This window comes from Monodon monoceros, unplaced genomic scaffold, assembly GCF_005190385.1.
Source record: "Monodon monoceros isolate NGI ecotype Baffin Bay Population unplaced genomic scaffold, NGI_Narwhal_1 Super_Scaffold_4, whole genome shotgun sequence".
Classification (NCBI taxonomy): Eukaryota; Metazoa; Chordata; class Mammalia; order Artiodactyla; family Monodontidae; genus Monodon; species Monodon monoceros.
In genome coordinates this window covers 34545761-34571416 of record NW_021703781.1, presented here as the reverse complement: position 1 = coordinate 34571416, position 25656 = coordinate 34545761, and the positions used below count along the sequence as shown (strand labels likewise).

Here is a 25656-nt window from a genome sequence, read left to right as displayed (position 1 = left end):
CTGACAGCAGCTCCAGCAGCCAACAGGCAGTGGACTCGGTTTCTCCATGACCTGATTCTGTGACTGTCCAGCAGAAACACTTCTCTGCAGCCTCTTTCAGAACATGAAGCAGCTCAACCTGCCTGAGCCTGCCCAGCTAACCCCTCAGTCAGGTTGGTCTGTTATCTTCCCTGATTGCTGTAAGAATATTTCAAGGAAAACGCAAAGAACACATAAGCTGAACTGTGGTCCTCCCTTGGGGTGTCCTTAAAGCACTGAGGTGTCTGAAAGCTATGTATAGCTGCTGCGAAAATAGGCTTTTAAGAAATGTAGCACAGACACTAACAGTTCTCAAGAGCTCCTTGCTGAAATAAGAAGTCATAATGTGAGAGCAGCACATCTGATTTATCACAGGGACCTATCTGACCCCCAGTGGGTGCCAAGGTGTTGGCCTCTTGTCCCTGCAGAGTGGTGCGACACTCAGGACATAACACAATGTTTCCACCCAAACAGGAACAAACCCAGGGCTCAGTGTACACATTTCACAGCTTTTTATTGCGATTCAGGAAGAGCCTGCTGGTGGCAGGCATGCTCACTGTCCCAGTTTGCCCAGGCCTTCTGCTGCGTGCGTGACAGCATTTGTGACTGTGTTGGTCACCGTCTCAGTGACTTCCTTTACCACTTTGTCCCTTGTCTCATGGGTCTTCTTTAAAGCTCCAGCAACGGCTGTCAGGAAGAAATGATACCCAGGTGAGCAAAGTAAACAATTCAAGTCACTCGCTGGGTTGGAGTCACCTGGAGTGGCCTGTGGGATGTGGCAGTCTTACCGGGTCATGCCCTGGAGGAGTCTGTGGGGCAGAGGGCAGCACAGCTCCTGGAGGAATGCATTCAAATTTGCTTTTATTTCTCCAAACAGCTTGCATTTCTCCAACTATTAATGAGACAGAGCATCTGCTTGTGGGTGTACTGCCTACTCATGCTTCATTTTTCTGTGAACTGCCTGTTTGTATCTTTTGGTCATTTTTATATTGGGCTATCATTTCTACTACAAATATTTTTGCCCAGTTTGTGGTTTTTCTTTTGGTTTGGTTTACAGTTTTTTTTTCCACTATGGAAAACTTTGAAGTTTTATATTGTCCAATTTACCTAGTATTTCCTTTATAGCTGTTGGATTTTCTGTCATCGTTAAAAAGACCCTCCCTCCTCTGAGATTATGCCAAAATCTATGTTCTCTTCTTACACTTTAATAATTTCATGTATTTGTATTTAAGTCCTAATCCATCCGGAATCTATTTTGTTATAAGGAGTGAGATATACACGTGCTTTTTTACATCGTGATACTCACAGCACAAACATATAAACATTTATGTAAATATGTATTCATGTAAATATATGATTTTATGTCTCAGATGTTTTGTTCCAGCACGCCTGCACCTGGTCTTTTGTGATGTCATCCTCTTAACATTCCACAGAGACGACTATCTAGATGGAACTTGCTTTAGCAAAGTACGGCCTGTGACCTCAAATGAGCACAGATAATTATACACCAACTGAAAGGATGCCACACTGGGGTCAAGGTGTGATCTGGTTAGGCAAGGATCAGGCTGCTGCCAGCACCCAGCTTCCCTCCTTCCCCGCCCCGACCCTGGCCGTACCATTCTCTCCAGCCTCTTTGGCAGGCTCCACCGCCTCCTTCACCGCTCCCTCCACGAAGTCAACTGAAACAATGAGACAAGCCCAGAGTAAGAGCACAGTGTAAGCTGCCTGTCCTCACAGCAGGGCCCAGACAACCCTGGATACACTGGAAGGGGCTCGGGGATGCTGCCCCTGCCAGGACAGGACAAGCTGCTCCCAAGAAGGGCCCCCAGCTGGCTTCCTTCAGAGACCGGAGAGGGGCCCGACTGGCAGGAGATAAGCTGAGTAAGCTAGGTAAAGGCGCAGGGCTCTCCATGCCCCTTGGCCAGCGAGGCCTGGAATGCCAACGAGCAGGCCCTGCTGCTGGCTGGGGACCTGGAGCCAAGGCCAGGCGTGTTTCCCAGGTCACCAGGCCTCTCAGGCGACCTGCGGTCCTGCCTGTGGCCGGACGGAGGCTGCGCTGCAGTGGGAGGCTGAATGTCAAAGCTCCCTCCGGCAGTACCAAGCTCCCCAGAGCAACTCCTCCAGTACCACGAAACTGTCTGCCCTCCCAGGTTGGTAACGGGCTAGCCCTGGAAGACGCCACGGTCAGAAAACCTGGCTCAGCTTCTACCTCCTAGAATCACCTCCACCACTTGGGTCCCTCGTGTGCAGACTGGGAGTGACACAGCACTCAGAGAGTTGGTGAAAAGAAAGGGGGTGCTCAACAGCAGCTGCAAAGTTCAAATGAAACACAGACAGGTTTGCAGCCCTTTAGAAAGAGAACAGCAAACTCCGGCACAAGCTGTTTTTCACAAAACGTCCAACAGGTGGGGCCTGGATCAGCCTCCCTGCATCCAGCGGCTGACGTACAAAAAAGGATTTCTGGGTTTTTTGTGGGTTTTTTTTGGCTGCATTGGGTCTTCGTTGCGGTGGCTTTTCTTGTTGCGGATCACGGACACTAGGCACGCGGGCTTCAGTAGTTGTAGCTCGCGGGCTCTGGAGCACAGGCTCGGTAGCTGTGACACACGGGCTTAGTTATTCCCCGGCATGTGGGACCTTCCCGGACCAGGGCTCGACCCCTTGTCCCCTGCACTGGCAGGCGGATTCTTAACCACTGTGCCACCAGGGAAGCCCCTGGGGACTTTGAAGAAACTGAAAATGTCCTTTGTGTAAACCCTGGGGGCTGACTTCGAACAGAATCAGACTCGGTGGTTTCTTAAGCAAGAAGTCTTTGAAGCTTTAAAGTCATGGCGGGGGAATCGGGAAGATGGCGGAAGAGTAAGACGCGGAGATCGCCTTCCTCCCCACAGATACACCAGAAACACATCCACACGTGGAACAACTCCTACAGAACACCTACTGAACGCTGGCAGAAGACCTCAGACCTCTCAAAAGGCAAGAAACTCCCCACGTACCTGGTTAGGGCAAAAGGAAAAAGAATAAACAGAGACAAAAGGATAGGGACTCGACCTGCACCAGTGGGAGGGAGCTGTGAAGGAGGAAAAGTGTCCACACACTAGGGAGCCCCTTCGCGGGAGGAGACTGCGGGCGGCGGGGGGAAGATTCGGCGCCGCGGAAGACAGCGCAGCAACAGGGGTGCGGAGGACAAGGCGGAGAGATTCCCGCACAGAGGATCGGTGCCGACCGGCACTCACCAGCCCGAGAGGCTTGTCTGCTCACCCGCCGGGGCGGGCGGGGCTGCGAGCTGAGGCTCGGGCTTCGATCAGAGCGCAGGGAGAGGACTGGGGTTGGCGGCGTGAACACAGCCTGCAGGGGGATAGTGCGCCACGGCTAGCCGGGAGGGAGTCCGGGGAAAAGTCTGGAACTGCCTAAGAGGCAAGAGACTTTTTCTTTCCTCTTTGTTTCCTGGTGCGCGAGGAGAGGGGATTAAGAGCGCTGCTTAAAGGAGCTCCAGAGACAGGCGCGAGCCGCGGCTAACAGCGCGGACCCCAGAGACGGGCATGAGATGCTAAGGCTGCTGCCGCCGCCACCAAGAAGCCTGTGTGCGAGCACAGCTCACTATCCACACCTCCCTTCCGGGGAGCCTGTGCAGCCCGCCACTGCCAGGGTCCCGTGATCCAGGGACAACTTCCCCGGGAGAGCGCACGGCGCGCCTCAGGCTGGTGCAATCTCCCGCTGGCCTCTGCCGCCTTAGACTCGCCCCGCATCCGCACCCCTCCCTCCCCCCGGCCTGAGTGAGCCAGAACCCCCAAATCAGCGGCTCCTTTAACCCCGTCCTGTCTGAGCAAAGAACAGACGCCCTCCTGCGACCTACACGCAGAGGCGGGGCCAAATCCAAAGCTGAGCCCCGGGAGCTGTGAGAACAAAGAAGAGAAAGGGAAATCTCTCCCAGCAGCCTCAGGAGCAGCGGATTAAAGCTCCACAATCAACTTGATGTACCCTGCATCTGTGGAATACATGAATAGACAACGAATCATCCCAAATTGAGGAGGTGGACTTTGAGAGGAAGATTTATTACTTTTTCCCCTTTTCCTCTTTTTGTGAGTGTGTATGTGTATGCCTCTGTGTGAGATTTTGTCTGTATAGCTTTGCTTTCACCATTTGTTCTAGGGTTCCATGCGTCCGTATTTTTTTCTTAATAATTATTTATTTTAATAACTTTATTTTAAATTACCTTCTTTTGTTTTCTTTTCTTCCTTCCTTCCTTTCTTTCTTTCCTTTCCCTCCCTCCCTCCCTCCCTTCCTTCCTTCCTTCCTTCCTTCCTTCTTTTTCTCCCTTTTATTCTGAGCCGTGTGGATGAAAGGCTCTTGGTGCTGCAGCCAGGAGTCAGTGCTGTGCCTCTCAGGTAGGAGAGCCAACTTCAGGACACTGGTCCACAAGAGACCTCCCAGCTCCACATAATACCAAATGGCGAAAATCTCCCAGACATCTCCATCTCAACACCAGCACCCAGCTTCACTCAACGACCAGCAAGCTACAGTGCTGGACACCCTATGCCAAACAACTAGCAAGACAGGAACACAACCCCACTCATTAGCAGAGAGGCTGCCTAAAATCATAATAAGTCCACAGACACACCAAAACGCACCACCAGATGTGGACCCGCCCATCAGAAAGACAAGATCCAACCTCATCCACCAGAACACAGGCACTAGTCCCCTCCACCAGGAAGCCTACACAACCCACTGAACCAACTTTAGCCACTGGGTACAGACACCAAAAACAACGGGAACTACCAACCTGCAGCCTGCAAAAAGGAGACCCCAAACACAGTAAGATAAGCAAAATGAGAAGACAGAAAAACACACAGCAGATGAAGGAGCAAGATAAAAACCCACCAGACCTAACAAATGAAGAGGAAATAGGCAGTCTACCTGAAAAAGAATTGAGAATAATGAAAGTAAAGATGATCCAAAATCTTGGAAATAGAATAGACAAAATGCAAGAAACATTTAACAAGGACCTAGAAGAACAAAGAGGAAACAAGCAATGACAAACAACACAATAAATGAAATTAAAAATACTCTAGAAGGGATCAATAGCAGAATAACTGAGGCAGAAGAACAGATAAGTGACCTGGAAGATAAAATAGTGGAAATAACTACTGCAGAGCAGAATAAAGAAAAAAGAATGAAAAGAACTGAGGACAGTCTCAGAGACATCTGGGACAACATTAAACGTACCAACATTCGAATTATAGGGGTTCCAGAAGAAGAAGAGAAAAAGAAAGGGACTGAGAAAATATTTGAAGACATTATAGTTGAAAACTTCCCTAATATGGGAAAGGAAATAGTTAATCAAGTCCAGGAAGCACAGAGAGTCCCATACAGGATAAATCCAAGGAGAAACACGCCAACACACATAGTAATCAAACTGTCAAAAATTAAATACAAAGAAAACATATTAAAAGCAGCAAGGGAAAAACAACAAATAACACACAAGGGAATCCCCATAAGGTTAACAGCTGATCTTTCAGCAGAAAGTCTGCAAGCCAGAAGGGACTGGCAGGACATATTTAAAGTGATGAAGGAGAAAAACCTACAACCAAGATTACTCTACCCAGCAAGGATCTCATTCAGATTTGATGGAGAAATTAAAACCTTTACAGACAAGCAAAAGCTGAGAGAGTTCAGCATCACCAAACCAGCTTTACAACAAATGCTAAAGGATCTTCTCTAGGCAAGAAACACAAGAGAAGGAAAAGACCTACAATAACAAACCGAAAACAAGAAAATGGGAATAGGAACATAAATATCAATAATTACCTTAAATGTAAATGGATTAAATGCTCCTACCAAAAGACAGAGACTGGCTGAATGGATACAAAAACAAGACCCATATATATGCTGTCTACAAGAGACCCACTTCAGACCTAGAGACACATACAGACTGAAAGTGAGGGGATAGAAAAATATATTCCATGCAAATGGAAACCAAAAGAAAGCTGGAGTAGCAATTCTCATATCAGACAAAATAGACTTTAAAATAAATACTATTACAAGAGACAAAGCAGGACACTACATAATGATCAAGGGATTGATCCAAGAAGAAGATATAACAATTGTAAATATTTATGCACCCAACGTAGGAGCACCTCAATACATAAGGCAAATACTAACAGCCATAAAAGGGAAATCGACAGTAACACATTCATAGTAGGGGACTTTAACACCCCACTTTCACCAATGGACAGATCATCCAAAATGAAAATATATAAGGAAACACAAGCATTTAAATGATACATTAAACAAGATGGACTTAATTGATATTTATAGGACATTCCATCCAAAAAGAACAGAATACACATTTTTCTCAAGTGCTCATGGAACATTCTCCAGGATAGATCATATCTTGGGTCACAAATCAAGCCTTGGTAAATTTTAAAAAATTGAAATTGTATCAAATATTTTTTCCGACCACAACGCTATGAGACTAGATATCAATTACAGGAAAAGATCTATAAAAAATACCAACACATGGAGGCTAAACAATATACTACTTAATAACGAAGTGATCACTGAAGAAATCAAAGAGGAAATCAAAAAATACCTAGAAATCAATGACAATGGAGACACGACAACCCAAAACCTATGGGATGCAGCAAAAGCAGTTCTAAAAGGGAAGTTTATAGCAATACAATCCTACCTTAAGAAACAGGAAACATCTCGAATAAACAACCTAACCTTGCACCTAAAGCAAATACAGAAAGAAGAACAAAAAACCCCCAAAGTTAGCAGAAGGAAAGAAATCATAAAGATCAGATCAGAAATAAATGAAAAAGAAATGAAGGAAACGATAGCAAAGATCAATAAAACTAAAAGCTGGTTCTTTGAGAAGATAAACAAAATTGATAAACCATTAGCCAGACTCATCAAGAAATAATGGGAGAAGACTCAACTCAATAGAATTAAAAGTGAAAAAGGAGAAGTAACAACTGACACTGCTGAAATACAAAAGATCATGAGAGATTACTACAAGCAACTCTATGCCAATTAAATGGACAGCCTGGAAGAATTGGACAAATTCTCAGAAATGCACAACCTGCCGAGACTGAATCAGGAAGAAATAGAAAATATGAACAGACCAATCACAAGCACTGAAATTGAAACTGTGATTAAAAATCTTCCAACAAACAAAAGCCCAGGACCAGATGGCTTCACAGGCAAATTCTATCAAACATTTAGAGAAGAGCTAACACCTATCCTTCTCAAACTCTTCCAAAATATAGCAGAGGGAGGAACACTCCCAAACTCATTCTACGAGGCCACCATCACTCTGATACCAAAACCAGACAAGGATGTCACAAAGAACGAAAACTACAGGCCAGTATCACTGACGAACATAGATGCAAAAATCCTCAACAAAATACTAGCAAACAGAATCCAACAGCACATTAAAAGGATCATACACCATGATCAAGTGGGGTTTATTCCAGGAATGCAAGGATTCTTCAATATATGCAAATCTATCAACGTGATACACCATATTAACAAACGGAAGGAGAAAAACCATATGGTCATCTCAATAGATGCAGAGAAAGCTTTCGACAAAATTCAACACCCATTTATGATTAAAAACCCTGCAGAAAGTAGGCATAGAGGGAACTTTCCTCAACATAATAAAGGCCATATATGACAAACCCACAGCCAACATCGTCCTCCATGGTGAAAAACTGAAAGCATTTCCACTAAGATCAGGAACAAGACAAGGCTGCCCACTCTCACCACTCTTATTCAACATAGTTTTGGAAGTTTTAGCCACAGCAATCAGAGAAGAAAAGGAAATAATAGGAATCCAAATCGGAAAAGAAGAAGTAAAGCTGTCACTGTTTGCAGATTACATGATACTATACAGAGAGAATCCTAAAGATGCCACCAGAAAACTACTAGAGCTAATCAATGAACTTGGTAAAGTAGCAGGATACAAAATTAATGCACAGAAATCTCTGGCATTCCTATACACTAATGATGAAAAATCTGAAAGTGAAATCAAGAAAACACTCCCATTTACCATTGCAACAAAAAGAATAAAATATCTAGGAATAAACCTACCTATGGAGACAAAAGACCTGTATGCAGAAAATTATAAGACACTGATGAAACAAATTAAAGATGATACAAATAGATGGAGAGATATACCACGTTCTTGGATTGGAAGAATCAACATTGTGAAAATGACTCTACTACCCAAAGCAATCTACAGATTCAATGCAATCCCTATCAAACTACCACTGGCATTTTTCACAGAACTAAAACAAAAAATTTCACAATTTGTATGGAAACACAAAAGACCCCGAATAGCCAAAGCAATCTTGAGAACGAAAAACGGAGCTGGAGGAATCAGGCTCCCTGACTTCAGACTATACTACAAAGCTACAGTAATCAAGACAGTATGGTACTGGCACAAAAACAGAAAGATAGATCAATGGAACAGGATAGAAAGCCCAGAGATAAACCCACGCACATATGGTCACCTTATCTTTGATAAAGGAGGCAGGAATGTACAGTGGAGAAAAAAAAAAAATCTCATAAAAGTATGAGATTAGATCACTCCCTAACACCATACACAAAAATACGCTCAAAATGGATTAAAGACCTAAATGTAAGGCCAGAAACTATCAAACTCTTAGAGGAAAACATAGGCAGAACACTCTATGACATAAATCACAGCAAGATCCCTTTTGAGCCACCTCCTAGAGAAGTGGAAATAAGAACAAAAATAAACAAATGGGACCTAATGAAACTTCAAAGCTTTTGTACAGCAAAGGAAACCATAAACAAGTCCAAAAGAGAACCCTCAGAATGGGAGAAAATATTTGCAAATGAAGCAACTGACAAAGGATTAATCTCCAAACTTTACAAGCAGCTCATGCAGCTCAAAAAACAAACAACCCAATCCAAAAATGGACAGAAGACCTAAATAGACATTTCCCCAAAGAAGATATACAGACTGCCAACAAACACATGAAAGAATGCTCAACATCATTAATCATTAGAGAAATGCAAATCAAAACTACAATGAGATATCATCTCACACCAGTCAGAATGGCCATCATCAAAAAATCTAGAAACGATAAATGCTGGAGAGGGTGTGGAGAAAAGGGAACCCTCTTGCACTGTTGGTGGGAATGTATATTGATACAGCCACTGTGGAGAATAGTATGGAGGTTCCTTAAAAAACTACAAATAAAACTACCATATGACCCAGCAATCCCACTACTGGGCATATACCCTGAAAAACCATAATTCAAAAAGGGTCATGTACCAAAATGTTCATTGCAGCTCTATTTACAATAGCCAGGAGATAGAAACAACCTAAGTGTCCATCATCAGATGAATGGATAAAGAAGATGTGGCACATATATACAATGGAATATTACTCAGCCATAAAAAGAAACGAAATTGAGCTATTTGTATTGAGGTGGATGGACCTAGAGTCTGTCATACAGAGTGAAGTAAGTCAGAAAGAGAAAAACAAATACCGTATGGTAACACATATATAAGGAATTTAAGAAAAAAAATGTCATGAAGAACCTAGGGGTAAGACAGGAATAAAGATGCAGACGTACTAGAGCATGGATTTGAGGATATGGGGAGGGGGAAGCGTAAGCTGGGACAAAGTGAGAGAGTGGCGTGGACATATATACACTACCAAACGTAAGGTAGATAGCTAGTGGGAAGCAGCCGCATAGCACAGGGAGATCAGCTCAGTGCTTTGTGACCACCTAGAGGGGTGGGATAGGCAGGGTGGGAGGGAGAGAGACGCAAGAGGGAAGAGATGTGGGAACATATGTATATGTATAACTGATTCACTTTGTTATAAAGCAGAAACTAACACACCATTGTAAAGCAATTATACTCCAATAAAGATGTAAAATAAAATAAAATAAACTTATGGTAAAAATTAGACTCTATCTTCCTTTTTTTGTATAGGATACTCGGAATAGTTTGTTTTAATACTGAAGGGCCCCTCCCTGCTTTCCAGAGTGACAGATTTAAGCCACCAGCTGCTCACCCAGCACCCTGGCTCCCCTCTCGCCACGAGGGGCCTCCTCTGAGCTGCCCCCTCCGGGCCTCAGCCACAGACCCCAGGAATGTATCAAGCCCAGGGGGCAGAGCAGGTCTGACTGGGAGGGTTGCTTGGGGCAGTGGACCCCTCATGTCTCCTCCCCGAGGTACCTTCCTCAGCTTCCATAGCCCCCCACCTCCATCCTGTCCCTACGCGGCTGGTCAGCCTCAGCTCCCCATGGGGTCAAGGCCTGCCCCAGTCCTGCTGGGATCAGCACAGGCCCAGTCGAGTCTGTCCTGATCCCCCAGTGGCAGGAACGGTGCAGGTGGAAAGGAGCCTCGTGGTCCTTACCAGCTTCCTCGGTGGCCTTCTCGGTGCGGTGGGCCAGACCCCCAGCGGCAAGCTTCCCCAGGCCTCCCAACATTGTGTGGCGACAGGTGGTGATCAAGCAGGATGCTGGGGCCTGAACCAGTCTGCTTTTATAGATGCCTGGCTGGGCTCTGGGGCACAAGCCCTGGCCCTGGTGGTGAGTCAGCACAGACGGCAGGAGGAAGAGGCTGGGTGGAGCCACCCCAGTGTTATGGCTGGGGCAGTGCCTCTCTGGCAGCATGAGACCCATACACCCCATATCCTGGGACCCTGTGAGGGGCAGGGACAGGGAGCAGGGTGAGGCTGGACAGAGAGATCAGCTCTGGGACATGCCCCTACCCCAAGGCAAGAGGCCCGAGTGCCCTGTGGGATGAGAGGCATTTGGGGACTGCAGCACTGCCAGCCCCCTCAGCTCCCCGTATCCTAGGCATGGTACCTAGACAAGGGCTAGGACTTCCAGCCCGCTGCCCACAGTCTCCAGAGTGACCTAATCAAGGGTTTAGGGTTTTGTGGGCCTGGGGACCTGGGCGGCCCCTCAGGCCAGGAATACAAGTGTAATGGGGGCTGCTGCCCTCCCCATTCCCAAGGACCTCAGTTCTGGAGAGTGGCTTTGCAGCCTCCCCTGGACAGGCTGGGGGGCGGGAGGAGTCAGGGCCATGCCTGGCCCAAGGCAGAGAAGGACACAATATTGACCAGAAGCCTAGTCATCCCTGGCTTGCAGTCACCTGGTTCTCACTCATGGGAGCACCTGAGTGACCCAGCACTGATAGCCAGCATGTGAGGGAACCCAGCCCGCCCTGCGCCTTGGGGCCTGGCCTCTCAGGGGAGCCCTATGAAGTCAGCAGTGCCCACCCAGGCGGTTCTAGGGGAGTAGATGGAGGACCCCACTACCATCTGGGGAGGTGCTTCTGGCCGTAGCAAGAGTTCCCAGAAAGCAGCTCTACTAGCCCCTGATGCACCACACACATGCTTAGGGAGCCAGGCTGCCTCCCTAGTTACTCAGGATGGAGAGAGATGCCTCAAGTCACATACTACATGCTGCTTCCCTTAGTCACTAGCCCAGCCTGAGCCTCAGTTTCCTCATCTGTAAAATGGGGGCATCCATGCCTGCCTTGCCTTGTCACTGACAGCTGCTGGAACTATGCGCGCAAACTCTTGGTAAACTTCTGTTCCCACCCCCTCGTCACTGATGTGCTAGGGCGGGGCTGCTTGGCAGTGAGCCCTGACCAACCAGTGCGTGGAGCAAAGAGTGGCAGGGGTATGAGCCTGCCTCGGAGTGAGAGGGCCTGGAGATGGGACCCGCCGCCACTGGCCAGGAGTCATGGAGGAAAGGCTCTCCCAAGGCCCTACTCAAAAAGTCCAGGCCTGGGGCAGGAGTTTGAGGCTGCTCCCCCCATGTAGGCTCCCTCATCCCTCAGAGGGGTCCAGGAGGGTGTGGTGGCGTCTAATCAGTGTTTACCTGACACAGGCTTTATGGAGCTGAGGCCCTCCCACATTCCTGAGTGGTACCGGGAGGCCCTGGGCAGTGGCCGGCCCGCCTGGGGTGGGCAGTGGATGCTGTGGGCAGCAGGAACTCTGGGTCACAAGGCCACAGCCCCACACGTGCCACTGGCAGGAGTAGATCAAGTCTTAAACAATGTGGAGAGTCCCTGTAAGAAAAAATACACTACTTCTCTCTTGCAAGTTTTATAAATATATATGCACTACCCTGTGGACTCAGAAGGGGCCATGACAGTGAGCGCCCTGGAGCTTAAGCAGGTCCAGATGACTCTGGCCTCCCCTTGCCACAGCCAAACACCAGAGAGCTCTGCTCACACTATCAGGACAATGCTGCCAAGGGTGGGGGCACTCCTGGGACATGGCTGGTGGGAACTGGTCTGAGAGACCCACAGAGATGCTCCCTAGGCCCATCAGAGCCCCTTCCCTGTTTCCTCCGACATGTGTGTGTCCCCCACCCCCAGAGGGGTCCTTTGCGCCGGACTCCCTGTCAGGATGGCAGTGTCACCCACCAGGTCTCGGATAGCTTCCAGACCCCACGACCCCTCCCCACCATCCCCCTCTCCTCAGGAGCTCACCAGCTCGACAGGCCCTGGTCACGGCTCGGCCACTCAGCAGGACTCCGGCTGCACTTTTTCCCTCCCTGTCAGACTGCTGTTGCCTTCACCCCATCCCCCCTGCACATGGGACCCTCTCCTCCTTAATGCCTGGCCCCAGTGTGAGCACCCAGACTCCAGTGACAACACACCATGGCCCCAGATCTCCTGGCAAGGCTGGGTTCAGGCGCAGATCCCAAATGCCCAACAGGGGGAAGGCAAGAGAGCTGGAGAGGCCAAGCGGCCCAAGACTGGACTTGGGCCCCGGACCTTGGTGCTCTGGCCCACATCTAGTCCCACAGGCCTTCCCACTCTAGCTCTGACCAGCTCCCTGTCCTCTCAGCTCAGGCCAGCCCATCTGTGGCTCCCATCCAAAGAAACTAGGACAGCCCAAGACCCTCCTAACCGGGATTCTGGTCTGAGGGGTTGGGTGACTCCTGCAGTGAGCAGTGTTACCTGCCTGGGTGAGGTTGAGATGACTCAGGTGGGAACCACCCCATCTTTGGAAGAAGCCTGGTACGTGCTGGGCCCCAACAGAGCAGGCCTTGAACACAGGCACCCATGTCAGCCTGTCCTGAGTCAGAAGGTCAAGTCCTGCACTTGGGGCGGGGAGAATCGAGCCTTGACAAGAGTCAACTAATTCTCCAAGTAGAATCTGCTCAACAACCCAGTCTGGCAAAGGACCAGCTGACTACATCATCAAGTCAGGACAGTCAATTTTTCAAACAGCAATTTGCCAACTGAGCAATTAATAATTCTGAAAAAAAAAAACCTGTGAGTACTTAAATACTTAGGGCTGTCTTATGTCTGAGGCATGATGATTTTTTTTCTCCTGTGATTTGAACTGCAAATGCCATGAATGTCAAGAGTTTTATGACTGTCATCCTGCCTATGCTTTCTCCTACTTCTACTTCATGGACTTGAGCTCCCAGTATATACAGCCCACATATCTTGCACATACAGACCCCTCCCAGCCACAGGGAGACTAGACTCCTGGAGACTCGGTTTGTCAGTCACCAAAGGAAGACTTCCCCAGCAGATCAGCACTCATACATCCATGGTTGTCAGTCAGGGTTCCGGAAAAAATCAGAGGGCACATCAAAGGGATACCTGAGGAAAGGGACAGTTCACAAAGGTGTGGACAGACTTAAGGGAACCAAAGAGGGATGGTGAGGCGCCCAGCGACCAGGAGCAGTGGGAGTTGTTTCCTCCCTGGGCCTGGAGGGGCTGTAGACCCCGAAGAGAGCTGCAGCTGTAGGAGAGGGTCAGCAGACAGGAGCTGCAGCTGTCAGCAGAGGAAGAGGGCCACTGCCCAACCACACCCAGCAAGAAGGAAGCAGGAGGAATAAATTCCTCTCCTCTTCTTCTCCATCTCCTATCAATATCCCCCATTGGCTGAACGCAACCGAGTCCTGAGGGTGAGGGAGCCCGGGTGACGCGGTTCGAGAGGCAGGTTACCAGGGCGAGGGCAGGGAGGACAGGATGTGGATTCTCGGTAAACAGAGAACAGCAGCTCAACCTGCCAGACTTCTAAGTCTGGAAGCAACGTGGCTATAGCTTAATTCTTAATTCAGCCAATTTCTCCTTCCTGAAACGCTATGGGGCAACAAGAACACAGGAAGAAGAATTTTTAAAAGCCCATCACCAACTCACACATCAAATTTAACTTTTCTGAAGTTAAGTGTCACTCTCTCCTCATCTCTGCTACCCTGTTGCCATTCCCTCCTTCTTTCCACTGCCTTCCCACCTGTCCTGTGTAGATAACTGGTCTCTCTGATTCTGGTTTATCCTCCTGCATTTTCTTCCCACAAATATGCAGAGACATGTGCCCTGCATATTTTCTTGCATCCTCCTTCTTTCTTTACAGGAATGATAGCATTCCAGAGATATGCAGTTTTGACTTCACTTTTTTCTACCTAACAGTAAAAACATACTATTTTTTAAATATGAAAAAGAATACCAAAACGACATCACATACAAAGAAATCCCACAAAAAAGTGTGCCTCAAAGAAGGCACATGAAAATTATTACCTAACATGAATTAAACTCCAACATGAATTTTAGAAAGAAAATAAGACACTTAATAAAGCATTAGTAGTTATGAAGGAAGACTGTAAAACAGAAATACCAGAATTCAGGGATGAGATGGCAGACGACAGGCGCAGGCAGAATAGGAACTTACATAACTCTGGAATAAAACAGAAGAAAAAAGGTAAAACAAACCATTGCAGAAATGAAGACTAAACTAGAAGGAGCCACAGTAGGTACCTATGGGAACAGAAATGAAAAAAAGCAAAGAAAAAAGAAGGAGCCATATTAAAGACATACACAGTGTTTGGGAGACAATGGCAGATGTGGAAGGTAGAAAACTTTGTGCCCACAACTGGAATTCCCAAAGAAGAAAGCCAAGCAATGGAACAGAGCAAATATTTAAAAATACAATTAAGAAATGTTCCTGAAATAAAAGAAATCTAGAATCAATATGGAAAGGGCAAACAGCATACTAGGGAAAACTGAACCAGAACAACCATCACCGAGACGAACCCTAAAAAAATTATTGTACCTTAAAGATAAAGGGGTGAGAGGAATAAATTAGGAGTTTGGGATTAATACACACTACTATATATAAAATAGATAAACAACAAGGACCTAGTGTATAGCACAAGGAACTATATTCAATATCTTGCAATAACCTAAAATGGAAAAGAATCTGAAAAAATATGTATATGTAATTGAATCACTTTTGTATATGTAATTGAATCATATACAAAACTAAAACCAACACAACATTGTAAATCAACTATATTTCAATAAAAAAGATGAAAAAGATAAAGAAAGCCAGCCAGCCAGAAAGATCAAGTCACTTATTAGAAATTCCAGTGAGTAAGAAATCAGACTTCTAGGGACCGCTCAACCTTCTGTGGCAAAAGTGGGGCAGCCACGCCTAGATGATGCCCATGGAAAAAAGTGTGAGAAGTAAATTTCAAACCCAGTTGAGGATACAGTATAAAGGCTACAGACCAACATTACCACACATTTAAGAACTCAGAATATGGTTCACATGAGCCCTTCTTTTTTAAAAAAATTTTTATTTTAACTTTTTAAACTTTTTTTAAAAAAACAGAAAATGCCATACACAAAAATAGGACACTGTGAACCCTCATGGTCACATTGCAATAACCCAAGGGGCCTAGCTATAACAATTCTCAGCTCAGATCCCAGACGTCTTCTCAATTCATCTGAAAATATTTCATTCTTGAGGAAACTTTCAGAGGGCTAACTCCAACCAACCAAGAGATAACAGAAAACATTTCAGCAGTAGGAATGGCAGAGCGCTTCTAATATTTTCAGTTGCAGATCTAAGACAGAACAAAGGTGAAGGTGTGGAGGAATGGGGTGCAAATGCTCTGTGTTTTCACAAAGTAGAAATGAGACAACTAACAATAACAAAAAAAAAAAAATAGGAGAAAAGGAGAGAAGGTGGAAAGCAGAAAACTCTGCCCCTTCTCACCTGTAATTTGATGGGAATCAGAGCTGACAAGTCCAGTGGAACCAAAATGTGATGTTAGTGACTTTGGTTAGTTGGGGAACTGCGATTTGGAGAATTAGGAACTATCTGAGGAACTGCTAATGGAAGAATTAATCTTTGGAGATTTGACCAAGACCCAACAGGTGCAGTGGCCACAGCTGCCTTCTCCTCAGCCCATCTGGGCTCAGCTAGCTTCATGAACCTCACGGAGACAGGCCTGGGCTCCTATAAGCTCCCATGGCTCCCCAGCACCATGCCCACCTTTTCCCAGACACAGGCCCAAAGACAAGTCCAACCTGGCCCTGCGCCCCAGGGCTCAGTGCTGGGGGAATAGAGGCACACAGAAACAGGCATTTGCACGGTGCATGGGAGCACCAGCTGCATGGCGGTAGGGTCTGTAGAAGGGGCTGCATTGTAGGAGATGGCACCATGGTGAACCCGACAATGTGTCAACTCTGTTATCTGGTAGGAGAACCAAAGGACCGTCATCCCTGCATTCATGTGACAGATGTTGCCAGAGCCCCACTCCAGGCTCTGGGTGTGCACCAGTCAGTAGAAGGGACTTGGCTGCAACCCGCGGACAACCATCACAGTGAAGCACACAGGAGAGCAACTCATTAGTATATAACCGTGGAAAAGAAGTACAGGGGGTGTGAGAACGTATTGGCAGTGGCCAGACCCATTCTGTGTATGTTGGGGGAGGATCAGGGAAGCTGAGATCTGAAGGATGAAAGAGCAGGAGCAACTTGGACAAGGGTGGTTAATGACGGAGCATGGACAGCATTCCGGGTAGAAAAAAAGGGCACATGCAAAGACTGAGATGAGCAGAAGCACAATGTTAAGGGAAATGAACAAGGGTTAACGTGGCTGAGGCAGAGAGGGAGGGTGTGCTGGGGGAGGAGGCTGGGGAGGTGGGTGAGACTGGCAAATACAGGACCTTAGCATCGAGGTAACATCAGGATTGAAGCTTTTGTTTGCAACAGAAAACCTAATTCACAGCGGCTCAAACAATGAGGAAACTGATCCTCTCACCTAGCTCCTGGCAGCTGCAGGCCTGGTTAAGTTAGGGACTGAATAAAGTAACTTGGGATCCAGGTTCTTTCTATATTTCTGCTCTGCCCTTATCAGCAAGTTGGCTTTTCCTTAGGCTTTGCTCCTCCTGCGGTTAGAAGCAGCTGTCAGAGTTCTAAGAAATTTCTAGACACAAAAATGTTCAGTGGAATAGGAGAAAATGTTTCTTCCTTGTTTTTTTTTCTTTTCTTTTTGAGGATAAAAAACCTTTCCTAGAAGGCTCCTGGCCCTAGACCTGACTCCTCCTCTCCTTGGCCTGAGCTGGCTCACACATCCATCCCTAAGGCCGACACTCACAAGGAGAACAGGATGAAGAGGGATTGTTGGGCCAATTGGAGTTTCTCCTGAGTCAGGCAGGGGAAGGATGCATTCCAGAAAAATGTGAGGGCTCTGCCAGTCCAGCCCCACCTGCCTCCTGCTGTGGCCCCAGGTGGTGTCTCCCAACCCTGGCATCCTCTCCTGGGGGCAGGGGCTCCTGGAGATGCTGGAAGCACCTCCAGATTACCCCAGGTAGATATCTCTTCAAGGACCTTCCCTTTAGGCCTTCGCCCATTTTGCAGCTGAGCCCTTCTTTGGGGGACAGTCAGCAACAGGAACCAAGCATGAAACTGGGCCTGGCCCTGGGGTGAGGGTGAGAGATGCTAAGGGTTAGGGAGGAGACCTGTTGCTTCCTTGGGAGGGATCTCAGATTGGAGAAGGGAAAGGTCACCTGTGGGGTGTGAAGGGGAGGGATAGGGGTGGACACGACGACACTGCCCCCTGCTGGCATGTCTGGAAAGCCTCTGGGAAAGCCGGCCCCGAGTCAGCGTGTGAAGGAAAGATGACGGTTTTTTTCCTTAATCTCCCCAGAACTAAGAAGTGCCGTGTAGCCAATATTAGTGAGTTGAAACGGCATGACTACGTATGTGCTCATCCACAAGAGAACGAGATCATTACGGACAGAGGGAATAGTGTGTGCAAAGGCGTGGCGGTGGGGAAACGGAACGGGCCGTCACCTGCCGAGGTGTGGCGGGGGTTCGGATGAAGAGGGCAGCCAGCGCCCGGCGCCAGGGCTGGGCCTTATCCTGTGGCAACAGTGAGTCACCCATCAGCAGGACTTACCCAGGGTTGGTATCGCGTGCATGGACACGTGGACACGTGCTGGGGAGGTCGGAGGGAATAAGGTTTGCGCGAACTCTAGACCCTCTGGGGAAACCTGCCCGATAAAAAAGTCGGCCTCTGCGCTGGGCCAGAAAGTACAGGCGCATCCGGAAAGGAAGGGGTACCCGAGGGAGTGGCCTAGCGCGCGCACGCACACAGCCGGGTCCCAGCGCTTCACGCCCACGTGCGCCGCGCCCACGTGCACCGCCCCGTGCGCCGCAGGCACCTCCCAAGGAGGCGCGTCTTGGGCGGAGCTCCTGGCGACCACGCCAAACACAACTGGGTGGGACTCAGATCTTCGGGGCGTGTCCTCGCCCTCCCGGTCCGGCCCCGCGACTCACCATCGGGTGCGACAGTCGCGCAAGCACCGGGCGGGCGGCGTAGGGTGATGATGGCCAAAAGCTCCGTCCCTGCGTCCCCTCTCTTCCCCGAGAATTCCTGCCCCCTGAAGTCCTCGAGGGCGCCTGGCCCTGGGATGCCTCGATGCTTCCAGCCCCCCGCCCCCGGCTTAGCTCACTGGGAGAAGTTCCCGAGGCCCCTGCCGTTGGAACCCTTCGCCCCCCGCCCAGACCTGAGCTCCTCGAGGATATGGGCACCGAGTATCCCCCTCCTAGGAAGGGGCGGGTTCCTGGAGCTGAGGGAGCGGTTTTGGAATCGGGGGCAGGGGCAATAGAGCGGGAGAGGGTCACGTATCTAGATGGGGGGGTTGAACTTCGGATAAGTGGGAGTCTGGACGCACGGTTAAGACATGGGAAATGAGTTCTTGGACAATCCATCTGGGTTTCCGAATTTGGAATGCCAGGACTCTGGACGTCAGGGCTGAGTTTCTGGATACCTGAGCCTCTGCTCTAAGTGAGGGAGGGCTGGGCCCAGTTTGGGAGGAGGCATGAAGTGGACACAGAGTAGGCATATGTGCTTTAATGAGGTGGCCCGCCAAGAGCCTGCTAGAGCTCCGGGCCTGGAAGGGAGTCACCCATGTCTCCCTTCTGTCATTTCAGGAGGCGGAGTATTTTCCCCAAACCCGAGAAAGCCTCAGAGGCCTGGTTAGCAGTCTTGTCGATGGTTTCCTGGGTAGACTTGGCAACCTGGTCCATGGCTGGGAAAGGAAAGGATAGGGCAGTTGAGTGCGGGGCCCTGGGGAACCACAGCCCTGCAGGGTTAGCCTGGCCTGGGTCTCCCTCCCCAGGAAGAAATGCTGGTAGAGGGTCTGCAGAGGAGAGGGTGTGTCTGGGCAAGGGCTGGGTGGAGGGCAGGGCCGCGCTGGGGCTGTCCACCCTCCTGCCCACCAGCCCCACCAGACCTTTCTGCCCTGTTTCTGTGGTCTCATCCACCACTTGCTGAGTTGCTGCTCCAGCCGCCGTCACTAGAACAGAGACGTGGGATACCTGTTGAGATACCACCAACCACAGGGGCCCCACCATTGCCAACCTTATCTGTTCTCTAGAGTGGTCTGTCCTACAGGCCCAGGGATGGATGCCACTGACGTAAAGTTCTTTGACCAAGGCCACTCAATGAGGGGCATGAGCCCTTTCCATGACTCCAGGTTGTTCTTGTTTATTTGTAACTCTGGGCTCCTCCCCTCTGGCCTGCTTCCCTTGCCTCTCCAGGATTGCTGCAAAAATATCCAAGTGAGGAAGGAAGGCAGGGCTGGGCCAGGCTGGAATTGGCATCTGGGCTGTGGCTACTGCTGGGCACAGCCCAGGGAGAACCCTGCCGCCTTTAACAACTTCTCCCCCGGAGGCTTGGCCCAGATGCCTGAATTCCCACATTTAGAGCACTGGGGCTTCTACTTTGCAAGGCCCTCTCACCACCTCCTGTCTCCTGTGCCTCTCCCCAGAGGGCACACAAGCAATGACTGCCAATGCCTCCGTGAGAAGGCAGCGTAAGGCATTAGGAAACAAAGTGTGGAAAGTAGGTGAAACTTCCAAAGTCAGGCCATCTCCTCTAGACCGGAGTTCGTGCCTGTGAAGAACAGGGTTTCCAGGGGCTCAGGTGGGTCCCCACCTGCTCGGTAGGCAGACAGGTGGCTCTGGCCTTCAGAGATCTGACTCATCCTTGCTGTTGAACAGGAAAGGGCCTGCTTTACCCAGACCCTGGGGACCAGGGGGTACAGGGGTCAGGCAGACCCTGGGTCTACTGCTCACAGAGGTCCCTGGGGTCTCTGTCTGACGTAGCACAGTCAAGACCACAGGGAAGGAGACTCTGCACTCAGCTTGCAGATGGGGAAAGTGAGGCCCAGAAGGAAGGGTAGTGTAGACAGAGGCTTCCTGGTATCATTTTAGCCTCAGGGGAGCAACTGTGGGCTTTCCTTGGGGCACTGATGAAGGAGGGGGTTGGTTTAGGTGTTGACTGGGGTATGTGTAGGACAGACTGGGAGCTGGAGTCCCAAGGGAGGCTGAGCTGGGACTGGAAGAGCTGGCACTGGTGGGGCTGAAGTCTCCTCACGTACCCTACTCCCCGGTCCATCCCCAGCCCCCAGCTGCATAACCTCAGGTCTGAGGGGGAAAGAGCCAGAGGTGGAGAAACTAAGACTGGGGACCTGCCCTGCCCACATGAAGGTGGGAAGATCCTCTGCCTGAGGACTTAAGAGGAAATGAGTATTTCGGAGGAGGGAGGGGAGTGCTCAAAACAAAGCCCGGTGGGAGTCTGAAGCCACCCGTCCCATCCTGTCTCTGTGCGCCTCTGGGACCTGGCGGGCAGAGATCGGGCGTGGTGGCGGAGCGCGCTCTCCTCGTGGACCGTCACTCTCCCGAGGGCCCGGGTGGGGCCGCTCCCGGCCCTAGCAGCTGCCTCGGATTGGCTCTGGCAATGCCCAAAGCACCCCCCCCCCCCCGCCCCACTCCTCAGGCACTGCTGTTCTCCCACTTCCCTCAAGGCATCATTCCCGGGCTGGTCCGGGTGGGCGTCCTTCCGGATCCCTGCAGCTCCAGAAAGGGCCCTTCCTAGCCAGAACCGCCCGCCGACTTTCCGGCTGCGCAGTCCCCAGGCTTCTGCCCCCGGCCCCACCCCCGCGTCCACCCGGGGGTCCCACTATGTGCCCCAGGTCGCGCGCTGTCCTCACCCGCTTCCTGGGCCGCCCCCTCCACTTGCTGCGTCAGGTCCTGCAAGCCTTTGCTGGCCATGGCTGCTGGGGTCTGCGAGGTGCTTCAGGATAACCGCAGCGACGTTGGATCCTGCTCAAAGCGGCGGCGACCCGAGCGCCAGCTCCGGTTTTTAAGGCGCCCCAGGGCCGGCCCGCCCTGCAAGGAGGGGGGTTGGAGGGGGCGTGGGGCGGTTCCCAGCACTCGAGCTCAGGGGAGTGACCGGGCCCTGCTCCAGTCCCCGCCGGCCCGAAAGCACAACCTGGCCTCCGGCGGGCCGTAGTGGGAAGGCCGAGGGTCTGGAGCGGGTCTCGGGGCTGCAGAGGGACGGGATCAGGGGTCCAGAGAGCGGCTGGGGGCAGAGGGGGGCGCACCAATCTCCCTCTACCGCGTGAGCGGGACTTTTCCTCTTTGACCCTGAAGATTCCCCAACCTGTGAGCGCGGGGTCAGCACCAGGTCAGGATCTCCAGGCTGGAGTTGTAATTAATAATAGCAGCTGCCTTTTATTAAGCGTTTACCTTGTGCCTGGCGCTGCCCTAACGCTTACAGCCTCTAGTGTAACCTTCACAACTCTTGGAATGGGTGTTATTAGCAATTTACAGGAAGCAATTGAGGACAGAGGGCGAGTTAGGTCTCACCCAAATTCACATGTCAGGGACTCAAGTCCGAGTCGGTGGGCTGTAAAGCCTAGCGCCCTGACCCACGCCGAGCTGGCGGTCCCCACACATTCAGCCTAGACACTGCAGACTGGCCCTCTGCCCAGCCGCTGCTGGGACAGGGGTAGGGAGGGAGCGCAGTGGGGAGATGGTCGAGTACATCCCACCCCCTTCCGAGAGGGTGAGTCACTGGCGTGCGTGCGACCCTGGCTGGGGACGAAGCAGCCTGAGGTGGAGGGGGAGTAACGGAGAAGGCGACCCGTGTGTGTCCATCCAAGGCAAGGAAATCGTTGTCGGTCACCAAAGCCCAACGACTTGGGCAGGAAGCACCCCAGGCCAAACAGCGAGGAAGAGAGCGGCCAAGCCGCAGGCCTCTCAGGTCACCACTCCTGGGACCGGCGCGCGGGGCGTGGTGACGAGCGGGGGCGCTGGGAGGGGAGTTAGTGACCTGAGCGTCAGTAGGGCAGCCAGGGATCCCAGAAAAAGCAAAAGACCCTCGAGGCACTGTAAGGTCGGATCTTAACAAACGGCACCGCGAAACAGAGGAAAGCTTCAAGTGAGCTTTATTAGGGAGCGCTCCCGGGCGAGGTTCACTGGTCCGAGAGAAAGGGGCCAGAGAAGTCGCGTCCATTACTGGATGAGGGGGATTTTTATTGGGGTAAAAGCAGAAGGCGGCTTGCAAGGGGAGGGGGTGGTTTGCTATACAGGGTAATTCCTTATGTGGTGAGGATACAGCAGGGCCAGGTGTTGGTTGGTCTGTTGTGGGGCGTAAGCCCATTTTCCCTTCCCGTCAGCCCCATTGTTTTCTGGGCAGGAAGTTAGAGTCTCAACATCCTGGCGCTCAAGGGTGCAGTTCGGACCCCCACCCGCCCAGCGCTCTTCCGCTCCAGAGCCCGCCTTCGGAGTCTGGAGACCACCCACTCTGCGTCTGGGTGCGGCGGCTCGACCCTCTCTAAGGCTGCTCTCTGATTCATCCTCTTGGGGCCTGTTTCTGCACGTCCGTCGGGGTCTCCCCTATTTTGGAGCTCTGGGAAGCTCCCACCTACCCAGGTCCACTCGGCTGGCCCAAGCTCTGCCTGTAATGCGTGGGGAGGGGTGGATAAGCCTTGGAGGGTCAGCCCCTGGTGTGGGGTATATGGAAACACACACACACGAAATTGATTAAGGGAGAAGGATTCCCGGGCAAGAGGAAGGGGCAGGCGCTGAGATCAGGTAGGGGAATAGGACACCAAACGCAGACTAACAAAGCAGCTGCCCCGCCCTGCCCCGCCCCGCCCCTCCCGGCCTTGAGCCTGGTCCAGCCCCGAGCACTAAGGCGCTGCAGAGCCGCCTGATGGTACCTCCTGGACTCCGGCGAGCCCCGCCCAGACCCTGCCCCAGGCCTGCCTGCCCTCCTGAGGCCTGCCAGCCCTCCTGAAAAACCACCAGTAGCACCAGTCCCTTTAGCCAGGAAGGCCTTTTACACGGCTCCAAGTTAGCTCACCACTGAGCTGCTGTTGCTTTTTGGCACCAGGCCCAGTGGGCAAGGAGCGAGACTGGGAGGCAGCAGCCTCTCTGGGAGGGGCTTTTGGGCCCAAGCAGGCGACAAAACGGACAGTTGAGTGGCTGTAAAGCCTCAGGCACCGGAGTCAGACCTCTTGGGTTCACATACCCCCAGGGCAAGTTCCTTCATCTCTCTGCGCCTCAGTGTCTCAAGGAGCCTCATCAAGCCTGACGGTGGGGGGCACAATACCAGAATCTCCCCAGTGTTACGGTGAGGATTAAATGGGCTGATGGATGCCTGACACTCCGCTGAGGGTCCTTCAAGGTGGGGGGAGGGAAGGCCCCCTTAATCTTGCTAATTCTTACTCATCCTTCCAGTTTCATCGAAAATATCACAACCACGGGCTTCCCTGGTGGTCCAGTGGTTAAGAATCCGCCTGCCAATGCAGAGGACACAGGTTCGAGCCCTGGTCCAGGAAGATCCCCCATGCGGAGCAACTAAGCCCGTGCGCCACAACTACTGAAGCCTGCGCGCCCTAGAGCCCGTGCTCGGCAACAAGAGAAGCCACCACAATGAGAGGCCTGCACAACGCAATGAAGAGTAGCCCCCAGTCGCCACAACTAAAGAAAGCCGGCACACAGGAGCAAAGACCCAACGCAGCCAAAAATTAATTAATTAATTAATTAAAAAAATATATGTCACAACCTCTGGGAAGCCTTCCTTAACTATCACAGATTAGATGAAGTATGCCAGATTGGGCCTCCCAGCATTCTGTACTTCCCTAACATGACACTTACCAGACTTTAGTGATTGCTTTTCAAATTCTCTCTCTTCCCTCTGTAGGAGAGCAAAATTTGACACTCCAAAATGTCATTTTGGCAAGCCAGTTATTTCAAGGTGAAAACAATCAAGGCCCAAAAGACTCAGGGGAAAACTTTGATCTTTCCCCTTAGCTGAATTTAGAGAGAGGGCCTTACAGGAATAGAGCTATCGCCATAAATAACTAGAGTATGAACTAGGTGTGTAGACAGGGAGGAACCGAGAAAAGTCTATTTGTTAAAATTCCTCTCTGTGTCCCATTGTCTGTGCATGGCCCAGCAAACATTTATTTACCGAACATTTGCTTTTCCATCTCCATGTCAATTGCCTTCCTCCCCAAATCTCTAGCCCCAAGATCCTCTTTTGTCTTTAGCTAAAGATGGTATTTAAGGTGAAGGCTTCAGCCATTTTGACAAGTTACTCAGTTTTCCTGGGTCTGTCCCATATATACACGCTATTAAATTTTGATTTTCTCCTGTCAATCTGTCTCATGTCAATATGATTCTTTGAACCAGCCAGAAGAACCTAGAAAGGTAAAGGAAAATTTCTTCCTCCCTGACACCTCCAAGATTCCGAGCAATTGGAGAGGAGAGAGCATACCTAGTTTGCTTAGTCTGGCTCCTCAGAGTCAATCACCTTGCCTGATACATGGTAGATGATTGAAAAATCTGTTACAGAAACGTTAGAAGAGGTCATCAAGAGGGTGTAACTGTTGGTTGCCTTGCGAGCTGGACCTGGGCAATCAGAGGCTCCTCACCCCCTCCCCTGTTCTTGGAATGTATGTCCTGCCTGCAATTCCCATACCAGCGGCCATTTCAAGGACACAGCCTTGACAGAGTAAGGTGTTGAAACCCTCTGGATTGAATATATGACTGACCCGAGTTAAGTCCTCTGTTAACTTTTAAGATTTTGGTGGGCTGGGGCAGAGATCTATTCATCTTGTGGTCGCCCAAGACAAGCCTCATATGTAAGTTCTCTTATTAAAACTGCCACCTGGGCTTCGCTGGTGGCGCAGTGGTTGAGAGTCCGCCTACCGATGCAGGGGACACGGGTTCGTGCCCCAGTCCGGGAAGATCCCACATGCTGCAGGGCGGCTAGGCCCGTGAGCCATGGCCACTGAGCCTGCGCGTCCGGAGCCTGTGCTCCGCAACGGGAGAGGGCACAACAGTAAGACACCCGCGTACCGCAAAAAAAAACCCCAAAAAACCTGCCACCTACTGGGACTTCCCTGGTTGTCTAGTGGGTAAGACTCCACGCTCCCAGTGCAGGGGGCCCGGGTTCTATCCCTGGTCCGGGAACTAGATCCCACATGCACGCCGCAACTAAGAGTCCGTATGCCGCAATGAAGA

General features: G+C 50.5%; 1 protein-coding gene and 1 long non-coding RNA gene across 2 annotated transcripts; both read right to left on the bottom strand.

The window, feature by feature from the left end:
* Positions 1–516: 516 nt before the first annotated feature.
* LOC114883335 lies at positions 517–18381 on the bottom strand. The gene is made up of 3 exons (XR_003790537.1): positions 18230–18381; positions 1635–1697; positions 517–705 (listed from the first exon to the last, which is right to left on the bottom strand). It is a non-coding gene; the product is annotated as an uncharacterized LOC114883335 (long non-coding RNA).
* A 790-nt stretch (positions 18382–19171) lies between these two features.
* Positions 19172–21525, bottom strand: ADIRF (adipogenesis regulatory factor). Its single transcript, XM_029245714.1, has 3 exons — positions 21330–21525; positions 19569–19631; positions 19172–19364 (listed from the first exon to the last, which is right to left on the bottom strand). The coding sequence occupies exons 1-3, from the start codon at positions 21388–21390 to the stop codon at positions 19258–19260; spliced, it is 231 nt and encodes a 76-aa protein (XP_029101547.1). The 5' UTR covers positions 21391–21525; the 3' UTR covers positions 19172–19257.
* Positions 21526–25656: the final 4131 nt, after the last annotated feature.